This window comes from Pongo abelii, chromosome 15 (genome assembly GCF_028885655.2).
Source record: "Pongo abelii isolate AG06213 chromosome 15, NHGRI_mPonAbe1-v2.0_pri, whole genome shotgun sequence".
NCBI lineage: Eukaryota > Metazoa > Chordata > Mammalia > Primates > Hominidae > Pongo > Pongo abelii.
In genome coordinates, this window is record NC_072000.2 from 85,591,091 (window position 1) to 85,609,255 (window position 18,165).

General features: G+C 42.7%; 1 protein-coding gene and 1 pseudogene across 10 annotated transcripts in view; both read right to left on the bottom strand.

Moving 5' to 3' along the window:
• STON2 (stonin 2) overlaps positions 1-18,165 on the bottom strand; it is a 168,435-nt gene that overhangs the window by 56,321 nt on the left and 93,949 nt on the right. For 7 of the 10 annotated variants that reach the window (XM_054530334.2, XM_054530336.2, XM_054530338.2 and 4 more), the window contains one exon: positions 1,156-1,326. The exons of the other annotated variants lie outside the window; for them this stretch is intronic. In XM_054530334.2, the coding sequence (XP_054386309.2) occupies positions 1,156-1,326 (171 nt within the window). The remainder of the gene's footprint in view (positions 1-1,155; positions 1,327-18,165) is intronic. 10 annotated transcript variants of the gene reach the window in all.
• Positions 9,954-17,481, bottom strand: LOC129049797 (small ribosomal subunit protein eS24-like; annotated as a pseudogene).

Sequence of the window (18,165 nt, forward strand, 5' to 3'; positions counted from 1 at the left end):
GGGGAATCCTTAAGTTGCCTGCACACGGTTGCCTAAAACAAACCTGTGCTGCATATTCAGAGTCATCTGGCACAGGTCAAACCTTCACAGGTGTCATGGCAGTGCCTCGGTTTGGGCAATTTCTATTGCATTTCCCATATCGCTCTCCTATAAAACCCCTTAGTTCAGCATCCTCACACTCTGATGTAATTCCTCAAATTAACTTTACATGTAGCCTTGTCTTTCCTACATTTTTATGAATATCTTCCCAGGTATTAAAGTTTGGGCTAGGCCAGGAACAGATGCAGCAACTTTATTCCTTCACATGTCAGTGCAATCAACGGCTTGTGTTTAGAATAAATACTTGAGACACACAAGCCTGTTAACAATGCAGTGCTTGATTACTCTGAATTACTCTCTCACCCACAGCAACTGAGGGAGAGGGCCTTGGCACCAGCTCCCTGCACAAAACCTGCTTCCCAGCCTCCACCATTTGCCTCCCGACCATTCTCTCAAAGAATTCTCAACACACTATACAAAGATCTCAGTTTTCTCCCTTAAATGCCACACAAATTCCACATTGAACACAGACTTTTTTCTTCCCATAGCACCACAGATTTAATTCAATACCTTCATGTTCACAAATATTTAATTGGACTTACCTTGTAACTCTTTTCCTCAAACCCCATCTTGCATCTTCCATTCCACACTGAACTCCTTTAAATAAAGGGGCTCTTTTTGTTTGTTTTGAGATAAAACATCACCTTGGTCTATTACAAAGCTATCGTGACACTTAAGCTACATTTCAATTAGTCAGAGGTGCCTATCTATTAAAATGTCCACAATCCTTCACACTTTTTCTTCCTCAAAACCTATTTGGTAAGCAATGTAGTTTTTTGTTTTGTTTTGTTTTTCTACAGTGCCAAAAGGGTACATTGTACTAACTAGAGGTAATTAGTATGTTAAGTTTTCTTCCCAGGCCAGGCTATCGGGTTACAACTTCTAATAAACCCTCCTGTGAAAAGACATTTCTTTGTCTTGGGACCACTGAGCACTAACCAAACAAAACACCTTCAATTGTCTCAGAAATTCTGCCATCTAAACACAATCAAAAAGAAAAGCCAACACCAAAGCAAACAAAATGAATGAAGTGTTCCTGCTGCGGGCAGCCCTTACCATTGGGAGCGGAGGCCCCCTCCAGACCCTCGCCGGGGTTCTGGCTCCTCTTGGGCTGGGGTGAGGGTGGCGAGGGGTCCAGGCGGTGGGTGCGGGTGGAGGTATGCTCCGAGCATGCTTGAACAGGACTCACTGCCGTCTGCCTGCCTGTCTGCCACTCGGTCCTCTTGTCTGGGTGGGAAGGGCCAAGATGAAAAAAAAATGTGCAGGTTACTCACTGGCCTTCTCTGGCGGGCAGACACACCCAGGAGGAGGGCGAGGCCAGGCGCAGACAGGAGAGTCTTCAGAGGCTGAGCCTGAGATCTCCCTTCTGATTTCCTTTTGTGATTACTTCCTGAACTTTAAGCTCAGTCTGCACGGGCATGGGTACTTAGGGAGGCAAACAACACTTGGGTAATTAGATTCTAAGGGCTTAATGCAAAGGTTACTTCAAAAGGCAGTGCTTTAGCACACATCCTTTTGCATTTCACTCTGAAATTTGTTTCCTCTGAGTTAGAGTGTTAACACTGGCATAGGAAATGAGAGTGAAGGGTTACTCTGGGGCAGGGGTCTGGAAGAGCCTGGAGCAAGCAAACCTGGATGTGATTTAAACAATGAGTTTCTGGAGTCTCACTTTTAGGCTGAATTTTAGAGAAACAGGATTCTCAACAGTCTCCCAGTGCCTGTGGACTCTGCCTTGTCCAAGGGGCACATTCTTGAAGTAGGTATCTAGAAATCAAGATTTCAGAAATGGATTCACATTGAAAATTCAAGAACTTATTTGATAGCCTGACCTCTGATTAACCCTGAAATGAAGCCTTTCACAAATGGATAATAATTTGTTGGTCTGGAGGAAGCATGCGTGTTCATAAACAAAGGCATGGCAGTAATACAGCCGAGGGAGATGGAACGGAGGGCGAGGGAACAGGTACTTGCCTCAATTAACCCTAAAAATGCGCTTATGAGGGAGGATAACTGTTCCTCTTTCACATGTAAGCACACTGAGATCCAGAGGTTAGGGAACTTGGCTCATGCTGGGCCAGCTAGTGAATGGGAGACCCTGGATTTGGACTCAGGTTTGCCTGAACCCAAGACCTGGTATCCTCCCACCATACAGCCAGGAATGCCTTTCACCACTCCAACACTCACCTTTCCTCCACCTGCAGCTGACCTAAGGCTGGATACCTTTCCTTAAAGTTTTATAACTTTTCCAAAACTGATATGCCATGAAATGTAATTCTGTGGGTTTCTAGTAAGTGCAATAAAAGGGGAAAAATGTACTATATAGGTTTCTCTACTGTAGCTTCTCATAGCCTTTTGTATGTTAATATACATTGTGACTCTCCAAGTTCAGGACCTACAGTGTGCCACGTTTCCCTTCCCAAAGAGGGGAAGGGATCTTCTGAATTTGGAAGAGATGTGTTGTTTTTTTCTCCTCCTCTTTTTTTTTTGAACTTATAAAAAATTCATTATAAAAAACTTCAAACAGTATATAAGGGCACAAAATAAAAAGTAAAAAATTCTCTATTATTCCTAACAATCTGTCCCATTCCCCAGAGGTAACCACTGTTAGGAATTTCTTACGTATCTGGTTCAGAAATGTTTATGCATATAAAGCATATATGACTATCCTCTCAAAAGCAACATAACTGGGATTAAAGGATACCCGTGATGTGTTATTTGGCACTTAAAAAAAAAACTTAATGATACATTTGAGATTTTCCATATCAGCATATAGAATTGCCTGGGCAAGTTAGAGTCAAGAAAAGTAAAAGTTAGGTCTAAAATATTGGATTACCGCTTTATAGTAGGGTCTGCAACAGCGGCCACAGTATGCACTGAGGGGCAGACTGAGAAGGGAGAAAGAAGAGGGACTCATACCCCTGTAAACGTGATTACAGTTGAATAGATACTACACGTTTTACTCTATGGGTTTAAAAAAAAGTGACAGAGACACGAATTTCTTCCCTCTTCCAGCTCTGACTCTCACCCCAATGTATTAATTGAATAAAGCCTTACCCTCAACAACCCCAGCAATCAGTTGCTATTATTATCCTCATTTTACAGATTGAGAGAGCCATCTCAGAGTATGTACCCAGCACACAAGAACAGCAAAATAAATGCTTGAAGTTTTATTAATGAAGCAAACATGACATTGGCCACCCTGATTTTTGCCACACTGTGTTCCTAAAAGCCACACTATAAAGTGGATCCTATTTTCCCTTAGGAACAATGTTGTAATTACGGGTTCTGTTCCAAGACCTCATGTTGGTTTCCTGTAAATTCAAGACATAATCAATAAAATCTTGTAAAAACAGAGATACAACAATAAATCTCATAATCATGTAAAACAGTAAAAATGATGTTCCATGACTCAGATTTTGCGAGACTGGCTCATACAACCCCTCCTTTTTACTGATGATGGAAAGAATATCCAGAAGATCCTGTGGATCTTCTCTAAAAGTATATACCTTATTATACTGTCTCAGTAATGAAACAATTTTAAAATGTGCCCACATTTGAAACCTGCATTACACAAGGAACTCCAACATAATCTACAGTGTACATACAAACATATTGTATCACAAATTTGACACAATATTAATATACAAGTTAGAACAGGCATTACTCATTTAACTAGAAATAGCTTCCCCTGCCTGCCTCCTTAGAATTAAAAGGTCATTTGAGGAATGATTTGACTGACTCATTTCTTAGAAAAACTGTCTACGGATAATGTGAATCGATTCTTTCCTATTTTCTCAATATATTTTTCTGTATAAACCAGAGGCTTTCAACATCATTCCATGGGTTTTATCCCTGCTAACACAGTTGCAGAAGTATCTTCATAGTTTGAGACATTACTTGGGACCTTAGCTTTATTTGGGGTGTACAGTTTGACCTAATCCTCCTGTGCTCCTGCCAATTCTTTCTTTTTTATTCCTCCCCACCCACTGTCCTAAGTCAGGAAGCCAACATGGCAAAACCCCGTCTCCACTAAAAATACAAAAATTAGCCAGGCGTGGTGGCACGTGCCTGTAATCCCAGCTACTTGGGAGGCTGAGGCATGAGAATTGCTTGAACCTGAGAGGCAGAGGCTGCAGTCAGCCGAGATTGTGCCACTACACTCCAGCCTGAGCAATAGAGCAAGACTCCATCTCAAAATAAAATGTGAATTATAATTATTTAATATTATCCAGTCTCTAGACAGTGTTAAATTCCTCTAAATATATCAAATTTTTTTTATACTTTGTTCAAGTCAATACTGCAGTTGTTTCATAGGTGTTGTCATTTTATCTAAACATTCTTTTTCCATCTTTATTTTTTTCCTTGCAATTTATTTGTTGAAGAACCTGGTTCTTTGCGAGAAAATGTCCCACAATCTACATTTTGATCATGGTATGATTTAATATGTTCCTCTCCCTTTGGAATTTATAGTTAGATAAGAAGTTTGATCGCATTTAGATTTGATTTTTGGACAGACTAGCTATTTGAAAGGCAGTCTTACATACTTCCATCAAGAGGCAACTGGCGTTTGATAAGTTCTGGTATTTGTGCACTTAGCAGCCATTGAGAATCAATGCCTTGGTATTATTTCCTAGGGATTGAAAAATGACTTTCTTCCATTTCTTCCTCACTTACTAACTGGGATGCTATTAATATTAAAGGTTTATACTTTCCAAAATGAAAGCATACATTTCCCATTTCTGTTTTTGGCCATGACACGTTATGTTAGACAATATATATTTTTTTCCACCTACGTATTTCATTAAAATCTATTTTACTGAGAAGATTATTTGCTTTTAACTACTCAGATTTCTGTAAAATAACAACAAGTGGAAAACACCATTCAGAAACCTTCAGTCAAAGAGTGGTGAAGGACTGGTCCACAGCACACCACTCAAGTTCAAACCTAATGTTGCCACCTGTGAGCTCTATGACTTCAAGGCTTTTCATCTTCTTACACTCAGTTTTTTCATCTATAACATGGAGATAATAAAGCCTACCTTACAGCTTTTATGAGAATTCATGATAAAGTATGCAAAGAGTATGTTTCAGTGTCTGACAAATAGTAGATACTCAATAAGTTGTAGTCACGACGAGTTTCATCATTGTCTCCCCCATACCAAGCACAGTGCCTGGCAAACTGCAGCTGCTCAATCAATATCAAGTGAATAACTTCAGGGATGATTGGCTTTACTTTGTCTCAAGCTGATGGTGGCTTTAATAGTTCAAGATGCTTGGAATATAGAAGTCTATTGATTAAATGTAAATAGAAGTCTATTAATTAAATGTAAGTCCATTCATGGACTTACATTTAATTGGCTGTAAGAATGGAAAAGGGCATGATTTGCCCCCAGGTTCAATTATCCCAGTCAGCTATTTTGAAAATAAGTACTACTGGTAACCCAGGGTTGAGGAACAGAATCAACTCAACTGTATCTACAGACAGGTAAGGAGACATCAATTTTCTCCAAAAGAAACATGTAGCAGCATTACTATCACCTTGACTTGGCCTGAGGTGCTTTGAGGGCTCACTTGGTGTACTGAGTTAAACTGTGTCCCTTGAAAGATAGGCCGAGGTCTGTTACAGTTTGGATGTTTGTCCTCTCCGAATCTCATGCTGAAATTGGATCCCCAATGTTGAAGGGGGGTGCCTAATGGGGGATGTATGGGTAATGGGGTGGATGCCTCATGAACAGATCAATGTCCTCCCTGGGGAGGCAAGGGGGCAAGTGAGTTTTCATTCTATTAGTTCCCACGAGAGCTGGCTGTCAAAAAAAGCCCGGCACCTTCCCTCTCACTCTCTCACAGCCTCTCTCACCATGTGACTTCTGTGCATGCCAGCTCCCCTTGTGCTTCCCACCATGAGTGGAAGCAGCCTGAGGCCCTCAACAGATGCACATGACAGCGCCATGCTTCTTGTACAACCTGAAGAACCATGAGCCAAATATCTTTTTCTTTATAAATTACAGTCTCAGGTATCCCTGTATAGCAACACAAAATGGACTATGATGTTGAAATCCTAATCCCCAGAACCTATGAATGTGACTTTATTTGGAAACAGGGTGTTTACAGATGTAATCAAATTAAGACGAGGTCATATTGGATTAGGGCGAACCCTAAATCCAGTCACTGGTGTCGTTATAAGAAGAGACACGGCTGGGCGTGGTGGCTCAGGCCTGTAATCCCAGCACTTTGGGAGGCCGAGGTGGGCAGATCACGAGGTCAGAAGATAGAGACCAACCTGGCTAACACAGTGAAATCCCGTCTCTACTAAAAATACAAAAGAAATTAGCCAGGCGTGGTGGTGGGTGCCTGTAGTCCCAGCTACTGGGGAGGCTGAGGCAGGAGAATGGCGTGAACCCAGGAGGCAGAGCTTGCAGTAAGTCGAGATCACACCACTGCATTCCAGCCTGGGCCACAGAGTTAGACTCTTGTCTCAAAAAAAAAAAAAAAAAAAAAAAAGAGAGAGAGACACAAAGATACAGGGGAAAACGTCATGCGAAGATGGAGACAGAGACTAGAGTTATGCTGCCACAAGCCAAGGAAAGCCAAGGACTGCCAGCAACTACGAGAAACCCCATTGACATGTTGACTTTGGATTTCTAGCCTCCAAGACTGTGAGAGAATACATTTCTGTTGTTTTCAGCCACCCAGTTTGTGGTAATTTGTGACAGCAGCCCTAGGAAACTAAAACATACAGTGAACTCAGACCAAAAGTATGGATCAATCAGCCTACCTATGGCTTAAACCGTTTAGTGGGAAAGAGAGAAGGGGGTGGGGGAAATCCTAGACAGGAGAACCTGAGTCAGCTTTAATTTGTCTTAGACCAGCTGGGCCCACAGCTGACTCTTCAAAGCTGCACAAGTACCAAAAAGTAAGCCTGCTTTACCTGAAAAGCAGGTGGGCAGAGGCCACAGGACTTGTTGGCACTGATATGTTAGGAATGAAAATGCCCTTTGTAGGGTAAGGCAGCTTCCGTCTTCCTCCACAGGAGGGAAAGGGGAAATATTAACACCATCCCATGTTGGGGGAGAAGTACTTTATCCTAGGTATCCACCTCTGTATCCTGTTGTATCTCAGGGAGGCTCTATGGCCTAATAAAAACATCTACACTCTCTGACGTGGGATGCTCCTTAGCACTCCCCTGGTTATTCAACCACGCCAAGCCTCAGCATACCACCACCCCCTCTCGGCACCGGGAGAAGAATTCAATGCAATAATGCAGTGGAGAACCTGGCATGTGAGAGGTGCTGGTCTGGCACCCTTTACAAAGCCGTATCTGGATACTTGTGATGGTAAACAGTCATGGTGGCCACTCACAAACCCTCCCCTTGTGTGCCAGGCACTGAGCTGGACACTGCAGAGACTGAGTTACGATCTTTGATAAATGAACTGTGTTAGGGCTTTGGGATTTAGAGATGGTGTCTTTTTTTTTTTTTTTCTTAAAATGTTATTTATGTTATAGTAGTGTTTTACAATAAAATGTCTTAAAATTCTGATCTAGTATTTTAAAAAAGAAGTGGGAAAAGCTGTCACACATATTTATTAAAAATGTATTTTTTACAACATTGCTCAATTGTTCAGCAAGGCACAGCTGAATCTTGCCAAAGCTCCAAGACAGCCAGTGTCCACCCTTAAATTTCCCCTCACCCACACTGCACTCCAACACTGTCAGTAGCACATGATTTAGCACTTAATTGGTGGCTAATTATTGCAGGTGTGCTAGTTTTAGTTTCTTAGCTTAGCTCCCTCAGGGCAAAAATTACCTCCCTTCACACCATCTATTAGCACCTACTCAAAAGTCCCGCATGCCCAAGGATTAGCTGGCCTTACAGACAGGACTATGCAATAGACTTCTCTCTACCTTTCTGGAGAACAAGCCATAACAAGCTGCTTAGTGATTAAGTTAGTGCAAGGAAGGAAGCAGAAGAGACTATGACTAAGAGCTGTGCTCACATTTGGGGTCTGCTAAATAATTTCCTATTGGTCCACTCTGAAATGGCACCACCAAAGCCATGGGGCAAAACATGGAGGTGGTACTCAGAAATCCAGCTATAGGTCAAAAGCACCTGAGAAACCGGTGTGTATGTGTGCAGGCTTGTGTGTGCACTTGTAGCGGCATGTGTACATACCTCAAGGCTAAAGCAATTCAAGCTTTTCTCTTCCTGAGATTAAAAACCAGCCTTTCTCAGTGACTGCTAGAATGTATTATTTCTTTACGACTGCCACAGATGCTTCGGGTACTTGCTGGAAGCAAGAAAGAGACTTTAGCTCCGTTTGTCTTTGGAAATGTGGATAGGAGAATTATGCTCCAGACACTGTGCTAATTTCTTTACATTTGCTCTTTTAATTATTCCACTCAGAGGTTCTAGGGGGTTGGACCAACCCCATTTCACTGGCTGGAAAACTGCCTAGAAAAGCCAGAGCCAGGACTGGATCTGATGTGTCAGTGACTCCAGCATAGACTTCTGCATGACCACAGTTCAATACTACTGGGAGGGAGGGGACAGAGCCACGAACTAGTATCAGGCAAAGTTGTTAGACCCTAGACATTTTCCTCCCGTACCCTCATCCACTGCCCACCAATATAACTAATGAACTTTCACTGCAGACCCTCAGATCACTTCACAAAGAAGGCCTCTAGGCCTAAATCCAGCCATGGATAGAGGGGGGGTAAAAAGAGACCCATGTTGAAGCCGTTGGACTTGAGTTGAAAGCTGCATTGTCCCTCCTCCCCATGCAGAGCAGCTAATTGAGGTTAGAGCCATAGAAACCAAACAAAAGGCTCTGAGGAGCCCACACATCCTAGCCTAACTGCTGCCAACCACTGTGGGAAGGGCCAGAGGAAGCCCTGCTTGCCCTCATTCCTCAACAGTTTAATGAAGATTTGGTCTGTCATCTTCCCAGGGAAGACACTCCTGCATGACTGTCTGAGAGAAACTGATTTTTATTCTCAAACAAAACAGTGGATCCTCCTTTAAAGCCAGAAGTCGGCAATAAAATGGGTCATAAACATATTTATGGATTTATAACCCCCTTAAAATAGGCACTTGGATTTCTCTCCCAGCCCCTGAGCCTGCCAAAACCAAATTTCTGGAGAAGTTCCTCAGCATCATGGCTGGGGAGCGATGGGAAGGTCTGCAGAGGCTGTGGTCCTCCCTGAGACGCTGCCACAGATGGGCACTTTTCGGGCCAGATCTTCCATGGTGTCTGAAAGTTATGAGAATATTCACCCAACACCATCTATTAGCAAATGAGGATATCCGGCTTGCTTTGTATGTTTGGGATGATTCTGAAAGAAGTCACATTCGCATTTTAATATGTCTAAGATTTTATCACATAAATGACACACAAAAAAGCAAAATTTTATATGCACCATAAAGCAAGGATTACCTTTGAACCGGCAAAGAAAAACCCCACCATTTTCTTTTTAGATTTATTTTACTTCTACTCTGTAAAAACCTCTCTTTTGGGGATAGAAATTCCTGGGAAGAAGGCATCATTACTCAGATATTAAAAATATCTTACCGTATGTTCCCCACATGGGCTTGAGTATACTAAACCTACCTCAGTGCCTTGAACTTACTGTCATCTACAACTTTTTGCCATTTCTGTAAATTGACAAGCAGACTTTCTGGGACTCAGGATTTTAGCACTTTTCAAACAGGGAAGAAGCTGTCATATGAAAAAAATATTAGATTTGTTCTTCATGGATTCAAGACATTGTCATAATAACTATAATAATTAAAATAATAATAAATTATTGGAAGAGCTGACATCTATCCAATAAGCATATTTATTATATCAGTCATTATTTTAAGAGCTTTTTTTCACATGAAAGTTTTTAGTTTATTAATATTCCTGTGAAAAATCCACAATGGCCACAGATAACATCATTGCAACACCTTTACCCCTTCAGCTGTGATCCAATCTCCAGCTCACTGCCAGACACCTCATTTCTTTTTAGTGACACCAACACTGGCCTTTGCAGTCCCCTGACTTTCCTCATTCTGTTCTTGTGTTCCTCTCGTTGCTTTCTTGAGTTCTTTTTCTTCTCATACAGACCATGTCTTACAAGTCTATGTTTGGATTCATATTTCTTTGCATAATCCAAGAAGTCATAAATCAAGCCAAAGCCAGTTGTCTTGCCACCACCAAAATGAGTTCTGAATCCAAGTACAAAGATGACATCCAGTGTGGTCTTGTACATTTTGACTAGTTTTTCCCCAATTTCTGTCTTAGGTACGGTACTGTTGCCTTCCCGGGGTGAAGGACATCCATGACCATTTGTTTCCTCTGAAGTCGTCGGTTGGTCATGAACTTTCTAGTTCAGATAGTTACCGTGTCATTCATGATGGCGGTCTATCCTCAGACAGCCAGGGAGGCTATTCTAGGAGCTTTAAATGTATTTTTTTCATTCAGTCTTCTCAACAACCCTATGAAATCGTTACTGTTATGGCTCTAATTTTGCTGATGAAGAAAACAAAGCTCAGAAAAGTTAAGTGTTTTGTACTGACTCAAACGGCTAGTAAGTAGGGAAGTCAGTATTCCAACCAGGCAGTTTGTTGCCACAGGACTAGTTGTTAACTCTAACACTGCATGAACATGGAATGAGCTTCCTCTCTAGACAGCAAGTCCTTCGAGATGAGAGACAGCCACTGTGGTACAAGAACTTGAACTTCACTTGGCAAGTTACCCCATCATGTCCCTGGTGATGCCGAATTCATATTCCATTATATTAAGCTACTTGGTATCAACATGATTTTCTAGTTTTGAACAGGTTCTATAGTTATGTTTTTCATTTTCGCCAGGAAGTTAGTGTGCCATTTAAGAAGCAGAAGGGAGATCAGCTTGTCAGGACAGGCGGCATTCAGATTTCTAATGAAAACATTTAGATTTGTACACCTGTTCTGAGACCGCCTCCATTTCTTCTTAGAGGCAGGTGGTTAAATACATATCTTTATCAAGGTTTCTGCTCTAAAGCCAAGAGGCTCATCCCTGAGGCAGATGTTACACAGCACCTGCAGCTTGCACTGCTTTTTTTTTTTTTTTTTCTGAGATGGAGTCTTGCATTGTTGCCCAGGCTGGAGTACAGTGGCGCGATCTTGGCTCACTGCAACCTCCGCTTCCCGGGTTCAAGTGATTCTCCTGCCTCAGCCTCCCAAGTAGCTGGGATTACAGGCGCCCGCCACCACGCCCAGCTAATTTTTTATATTTTTAGTAGAGACAGGGTTTCACTTTGTTGGCCAGGCTGGTCTCAAACTCCTGACCTCGTGATCCACCCGCCTCAGCTTCCCAAAGTGCTGGGATTACAGGCAGCTTGCACTACTCTTAAGCAAACCCAATGAGAATGGATGTCAGGTTCAAGCACAGCAATAAGGCCAGAAGTGATTCTGATGCTGAAAGGCCAGGTAAGATTCCATTAAACCAGCCTTCTCTAAGTCACTGTGCCACCTCCAGGGCACTGGTAATTGGCCAGATCCAATACCCACCTCCTCTCTGCCAGAAGTGCTGAGTGCAAGAAGCATCTATAAAGAGGTAAAATATTAGATTTGTTGAAAGACTGCTCATTTTGTCTCCCTCGACTACTTTTTCCCTTCACTTCATTTACTTCAGTATTAAGATACAATTCAAGTTCCATCACATACAATGGAGCTTACAACACAGAGGAAGCGGGTAATGTATTCGGTCATCATCCAGCCTTGAATTATTAAGAGGAAAACTTGACCAATCTTCTAGAACCTCTAAAACAGTAACAGCAACCCCCTTTTATTATTCTGAGGGCGAAGAACTAGAATTCTAGGCCTCAGGCAAGCTCTTCATATCTTTCTCTCTTTCTACTTCCAGTTCCTCTTAGCCAACTGTTTCCAAAACGCCCTTTCTGGGCACCTAGAAAGAAAGAGGGACATGTCCTTTTGTAGGGTATGAAGCACATTGGCTGTTGTTACTTCTCCAAGTGAAGCTGAGCAGAAAACTACTGGCAAGCCTAAGGCAGAAATAGGGCAGAAGGACGACTGGGAAAGAGCAAGACAGGGAAAAAGAAATGTCCTATCATAGTCTGGTGTGCTATAACAGGGAGCTGGCTGCTCTTTGGACCAATTACTTTTACCAATTTTATTTATTTATTTATTTATTTAGAGACAGAGTCTCATTCTGTCACCCAGGATGGAATGCAATGGTGTGATCTCAGCTCACTGTAACCTGCATCTCCCAGGCTCAAGCAATCCTCCCAGCTCAGCCTCCCAGGTAGCTGAGGCTACAACACACACCACCACGCCTGGCTAATTTTTTTTTTTTGTATTTTTTTTGTGTGTGTATATAGACAGGGTTTTGCCATGTTGCTCAGGCTGATCTGAAACTCCTGGACTCAAGTGATCTACCTGCTTCGGCCTCCCAAACTGCTGGAATTACAGGTGTGAACCATCACACCTGGCCTACCAATTTTAAATGTAAGAGTTGGCACTAAAAATGGTGACCCATTCTTTATATAAAGACTGGCCAGTGACAGTCTCAAAGACACTATTCAAGAACTCTGTGGTAACGGGAAGAAAATAAAAAAAGATGAGAAAGAACTAGAAGAAAGAAGAAAAGGTAGAGAGAAGAAGTCTCAATGTATCTTAATCATGACCCCCTCAAAAGTGACCAAGTATATCCTTTCCCACTCCAAACACTTCCTGTCATTTCCATCTAATGAAATGTGCAGGGATGGTCTGAAGAGATGCATTCAACAGGAAAGGAAGCTGCTCGGTAAGAATATCCAGGGTGTCACCTCTCAAGAGTTATTGTTTTTCTTTTGGTTCTGGGGACATAGCTGGACTGTCAGATACCCTGCTGCAGGAAAAGTCACGCACCTACAAGGGAGACAGAGGAAAGAGCTGAAGGGAGAAACAAAGATGTAAGTTGGAAGAAGACCTAGATTTCAGAGTATTGCAATGGGTTCCATAAGTTTCATAAATAATATTCTTGGATTTACTATGGAGTCAGTCCTGCCAAAATCTACACTTGGACTTGAAACCTAATTGAAGAAAGTCATTCAGAAATACCAAAATGAGTGAAAGTATGACCAAAAAAAAAATTATTTTGTTGAGTAGGAATTCATGGAGCATATTTAGGGGAGAGAGAATTTAGGAATGGGAGAGAGAGAGAGACGGATATACACACATTATTAAGAGAAGGTCACTGAAAAGGTAACAAAAACAATTCCTGACTTTTTGGTTTCTGTAGATCTCAGCAGGACAAAGGTTATGAGTGTCTGGTAGGGGCTACTCAGGACTGAGTAGGGGTATGGCGGAAGGTCAAGGAATCAGAATTCCAAGGCTATTCTTACAAGGACTAAAGAAAAAACTGCCCTTGAGGTTGAGGCTGAGTCAGAAGGCAAGTGAAGCCAGGGGATTCATTTCAGGTGAAAATGAGATCCAAAGTTTGGCACGCTGTACAATAGCTGAGAACAGGTAATTCCAATTATACCTGCCATCTATGTAACAGTCATAATTTACAAGTTAACTTACCACTGCATACCTCATTTCATTCCTCAATAAACTCTGTGAAGCAGTTAGGTAGGGTGGGTATCCTTGTTACCACGTTCCAGGAAGAAACTAAGGCTTAGTGGGGTTGAGTGATATCCCAAGGTCTTATGGCTGCTAAGTGGGGGAGTGAGGGCTCCTAGTGAGCTCTTCTGACTTCTACTCCAGTGCTTACTCCACTATACCATAACTCAGGACTACCAGAAATATCACTAAGGGGAAGGTGGATTTGGAAAATACTTAAGTGAAGGGCCAAATCAGCAATGTAAAGTACATGACCTGCATGGAGGGTGGTAGAAGTGGACCCTGCTGGTTTGTGGGAAAATGTGGAATGACGGCAGCTCAACAGGGCATGAAAGTCACCACGGGGAAAGGAGACTATGCCAGTCCTTCCAAGGTTGAGGGAATTAGGACCACAAAGAGAAGAAGGGAAGTCAGGTGACTTTAAGGAATTATAGCGAGCACAATGTAGAGGTAGAAAAGGTAGGACTATCTCCTCACTATCAACAAGGATTTGAAGGATACAAGATGGCTCAGGATGGAGTGAGTGAATGAATTAGTGGGTGAACGAATGAAAGCCAAAGACGCTGGGCAGAGAGGCTTTAACCTCAGATGAGTGATCAGCAGGAGCAGGGATGACGATGACCATGGGTAGAGGAGAGGGTGGGAACTACAGCAGTGACAGGAAAAGAGGTAGCTGTTGGGGAAGTTGCAGAACTTTTCCAAGGTTTTAGTCTTAGTCCCAAGGTTCTAACTGTAGTAATAAATTCGAGGATGTGAAAATCGCTGTGAGCTTTAGAGAAGACAATGTATACGAAAGTGTCTGGCAGTGCCTGGCAAATGGTAGGTGCTCAACAACCTCTGATTAAAACAGAAGTCAAGTCACAGGGACCCTGGGAAATGTGCTCTTCACTATTGACCTTTGTGTTTCAATCAAATATTTACTGTATACTATTATGGGTAACATGTTGGAAGTGATCTAATAATGAATCAGACATTGATATTGCTTTTACCCTCCGGGCACATCTGATACAGATTACAGTGTAATGTGGCAGTAAATTCACCTGTTCAGCAGATAATTATTGAGCATCTACTATGCGCCAGGCACCAGTGATACGCCAATGACAACAGAAAGTCCCTGTGCACGTGGAGTTCATGTGGGCACAAAGGACAATTCAAATCAGACAAATCATTTCAAGTAGGGTTAAGTGCAATGGAGAAAGACAAAGGAGAGTAAAGAGGTAGAGAAGAAAGCGGGCACAGGAGACCCTATTTTACTCATGGGGTGGTTGGGGAAGGCCTGTATGAGGAAGTGACAATTAAGCAGAGACATGAATGGAGTGAGGGAGTGAACCATATGAAGATCTTGAAGAACGACCTTCCAGAAAGAGGGAACAGCAAGAGAAAAAGCCTAAGATATCAGTAAGTATGAACATGAGAATGGAGGAAGTGGTGACTGACATAACACAGCTGCTGAGATAGCAAGGAAGTCAGTCCTACCTTGGGGTGTCACTGTATGTATGGGGGTGTCACATTATGATATAATATGAAATATAAGTTAGGTACAGTAGCATGTGCCTGCAATCCAGTTACTAGGGAGACTGAGGTGAGAGGATCATTTGAACCTAGGAGTTCGAGAAGTCTGGGCAACATGGTGAGACTCCACCATAAATAAAAAAAGAAAACAAGATTTAAAAAAAGATAGAAAGAAAAAGAAAAATATGTTTGGTTTCTACCCCAGGTTCCTAAGACAGAACTCCTAAAGCTCTTGTAGACAGAGGTGATAGGAGAATCTTCTGTTCTAATACTTGGTTGTTGACCCCGATTCTTGACACAGACATCTTAAGTCCCTTGGAATTTCTTGGGTGAAAGTAGCATCTTTTGTCCTAATAAGGCAATTCTTGGTGGACTTCTGAAGGTCAGGATAGGAGCTGGTTGCCAGGGGAACCAACCACGTGATTAAAGGATTGGAACTTGCAGCCTCCTCCCCAACCTAGGAAGGGGAGAGGAGCTGAAGGTTGTGTTGATCACCAATCAATGGCCAATGATGTAATCAATCATGCCTATGTAATAAAGCCTCCATAGAAAACCAAAAGGACAGGGTTCAGGGAGCTTCCAGGTAGGTGGACACACGTGAGTGTCAGAGAGGGTGTGGAAGCTCTGGGCCCCTTTCCACATGTCTTGCTCTGTGTGTCTCTTCTGTCTGGCTGTTACCCTTTAAATGAGAAACCAGTAAATATAAGTACAGTGTTTCTCTGAGTTCTGTGAACCGCTCTAGCAAATTAAACTTAAGGAGGGAGTCATGAGAATTCCAGATTTATATCTGGTCGATCAGAAGTATAGGTGACAACCTACTACAAGCAACTGGTATCTTAAGCGGGGGATAGTCTGTGGACTGAGTCCTCAGCCTGCAGGGGTCTGACACTATGTCCAGGTAGATAGTGTCAGAATTGAGTTAAATTATAGAACATTTCATTGGTGTCTGCTGGATAATTGCTTGTTAGTGGGAAGCAATCCTCACATATTTCGGTGACCAGAGGTGAAACATTCTGTATTGAGAGTAAGAGTGAGAGAAACACTTTGGTCTTTTCGATCCTTAATGGGAGGCATAATAAGGAATCAAGGAAAACTTCCTGGAGGTGCTGGCAATTGAGCTGAACCTGGACAGAAAAGCAGCATTTGGTTCCACAGCAAAGGAACGCTGTAAACCAAGGCCCAAAGGAGGAAAGCAAAGAGTGTGTGTAGGGAGCAAAGAAGAGTTTAGTTTGGATGAAGAGGACCTTTGATAGAGGGAAGTGGTGGCCAATTAGGCAGGAAAGGTGAAGGGAAGCAAGAAAGAGCAGGAGGAAAGAAAGGGCAGGAGAAAAGAAAGGGCAGAAGGAAAGGAAACCTTAATTTTTGAAAATGCATTATCTACTAGGCACCTAGGTAGGTTCTTTGTCTTATTTCATTTAATAAACACAGCTACCCTAAAACATTGTAATAGACGGCAAACTGAGGCTAGGAAAGGTTAAACCCCAGAGTGAGTTATGGATGTCAGGCTAAAGAAGTCAGGGTTTAGGCAGGGGAAATCATGGAAGGTCTGTAAATGCAGGAGGGACACAGGCAGAGCTGTGCTGCTCTGGGATTAACCTGGCACACAAGGTGGATGGCAGCTCAGCGGCAGGCGACCAGCAAAGACAGTGCAGATCTCCAACCATCACTATGGGGAAGAACCATCTTGTTTCTTTCACATTCCCAAGGCCCTGAGTAGTAGGTCGATATCAGGTAGCCATCACTTGATTAACAGACTACCCAATGTGAAGTTCAGAGCCAAGAACAGCATAGCCCCTGTTCAATCTAATCTTCCTTTTCTTGTGACAGGGATGTCATGTATGAGCCAAAGAAGGCCGGGCTAAAGTTTTAGCTTTTTCAGACTGTAAGGTAAAGTATCAAGAAGGAGTGGCTTACTTGCTCCTCAAACACTAAAAAGTTGCATTTGATTTTTTAAAAAATAAAACAAAGCATTATGCTGTAATATGATGGAATACTACCCATCAATAGAAAATAATTGATTATTGGTACACATAACAATATAGATGACTCTCAAAATAAGCTGAGTAAGGCCGGGCGTGGTGGCTCACGCCTGTAATCCCAGCACTTTGGGAGGCCGAGGCGGGTAGATCACGAGGTCAGGAGATCAAGTCCATCCTGGCTAACACGGTGAAACCCCATCTCAACTAAAAATACAAAAAATTAGCCGGGCGTGGTGGTGGGCGCCTGTAGTCCTAGCTACTCGGGAGGCTGAGGCAGGAGAATGGCGTAAACCTGGGGGACGGAGCCTGCAGTGAGCCGAGATCGTGCCACCACACTCCAGCCTGGGCGACAGAGCGAGACTCCGTCTCAAAATAAATAAATAAATAAATAAATAAATAAATAAATAAGCTGAGTAAAAGAAGCCAGGCAAATTAGAGAACCTACTCTATGAGTCCAGGTATATAAAATTCTTGAAAATGCAAACTAATTTGTAGCGACAGAAAGCAGAGCAGTGGGTGCTTAGGGGTGGGGTGGGGAATAGAGAGAGAGGAAGCGATTATAAATGCACACGCGGAACTATTGGGGTTAGTGGATACGTTCATTATCTTGATTATGGTGATGACTTCACAGGTGGGTACATGTGTCAAAACTCATCAAACTCCACTCTTGAAAGCTGGAGAAAAACACAATGGCTCTATAGATCTTAAATAGGGCCCTTAAAATCAGGGGAGATAAGCACTACGGATTTCCATAGCTTTTGGGACACAGATGTCTTGTGAATATTTGTGTTCTTTCAGGGCACAGAGCTGGACCACATTTTCCAGCCCTGCTGGCAGTAAGCTGTGGCCAGACCCTGAGTTCTGGCCAATAGGATGCGCACTTCCACAGCCCACCCAACACCTAGATGACTCTGAGGACGTAGAGTAGCCTGGGTTCCTGAACTCTGGAGCACTGCACACGGACACCAACTCGCACTAACGGTGGCCTG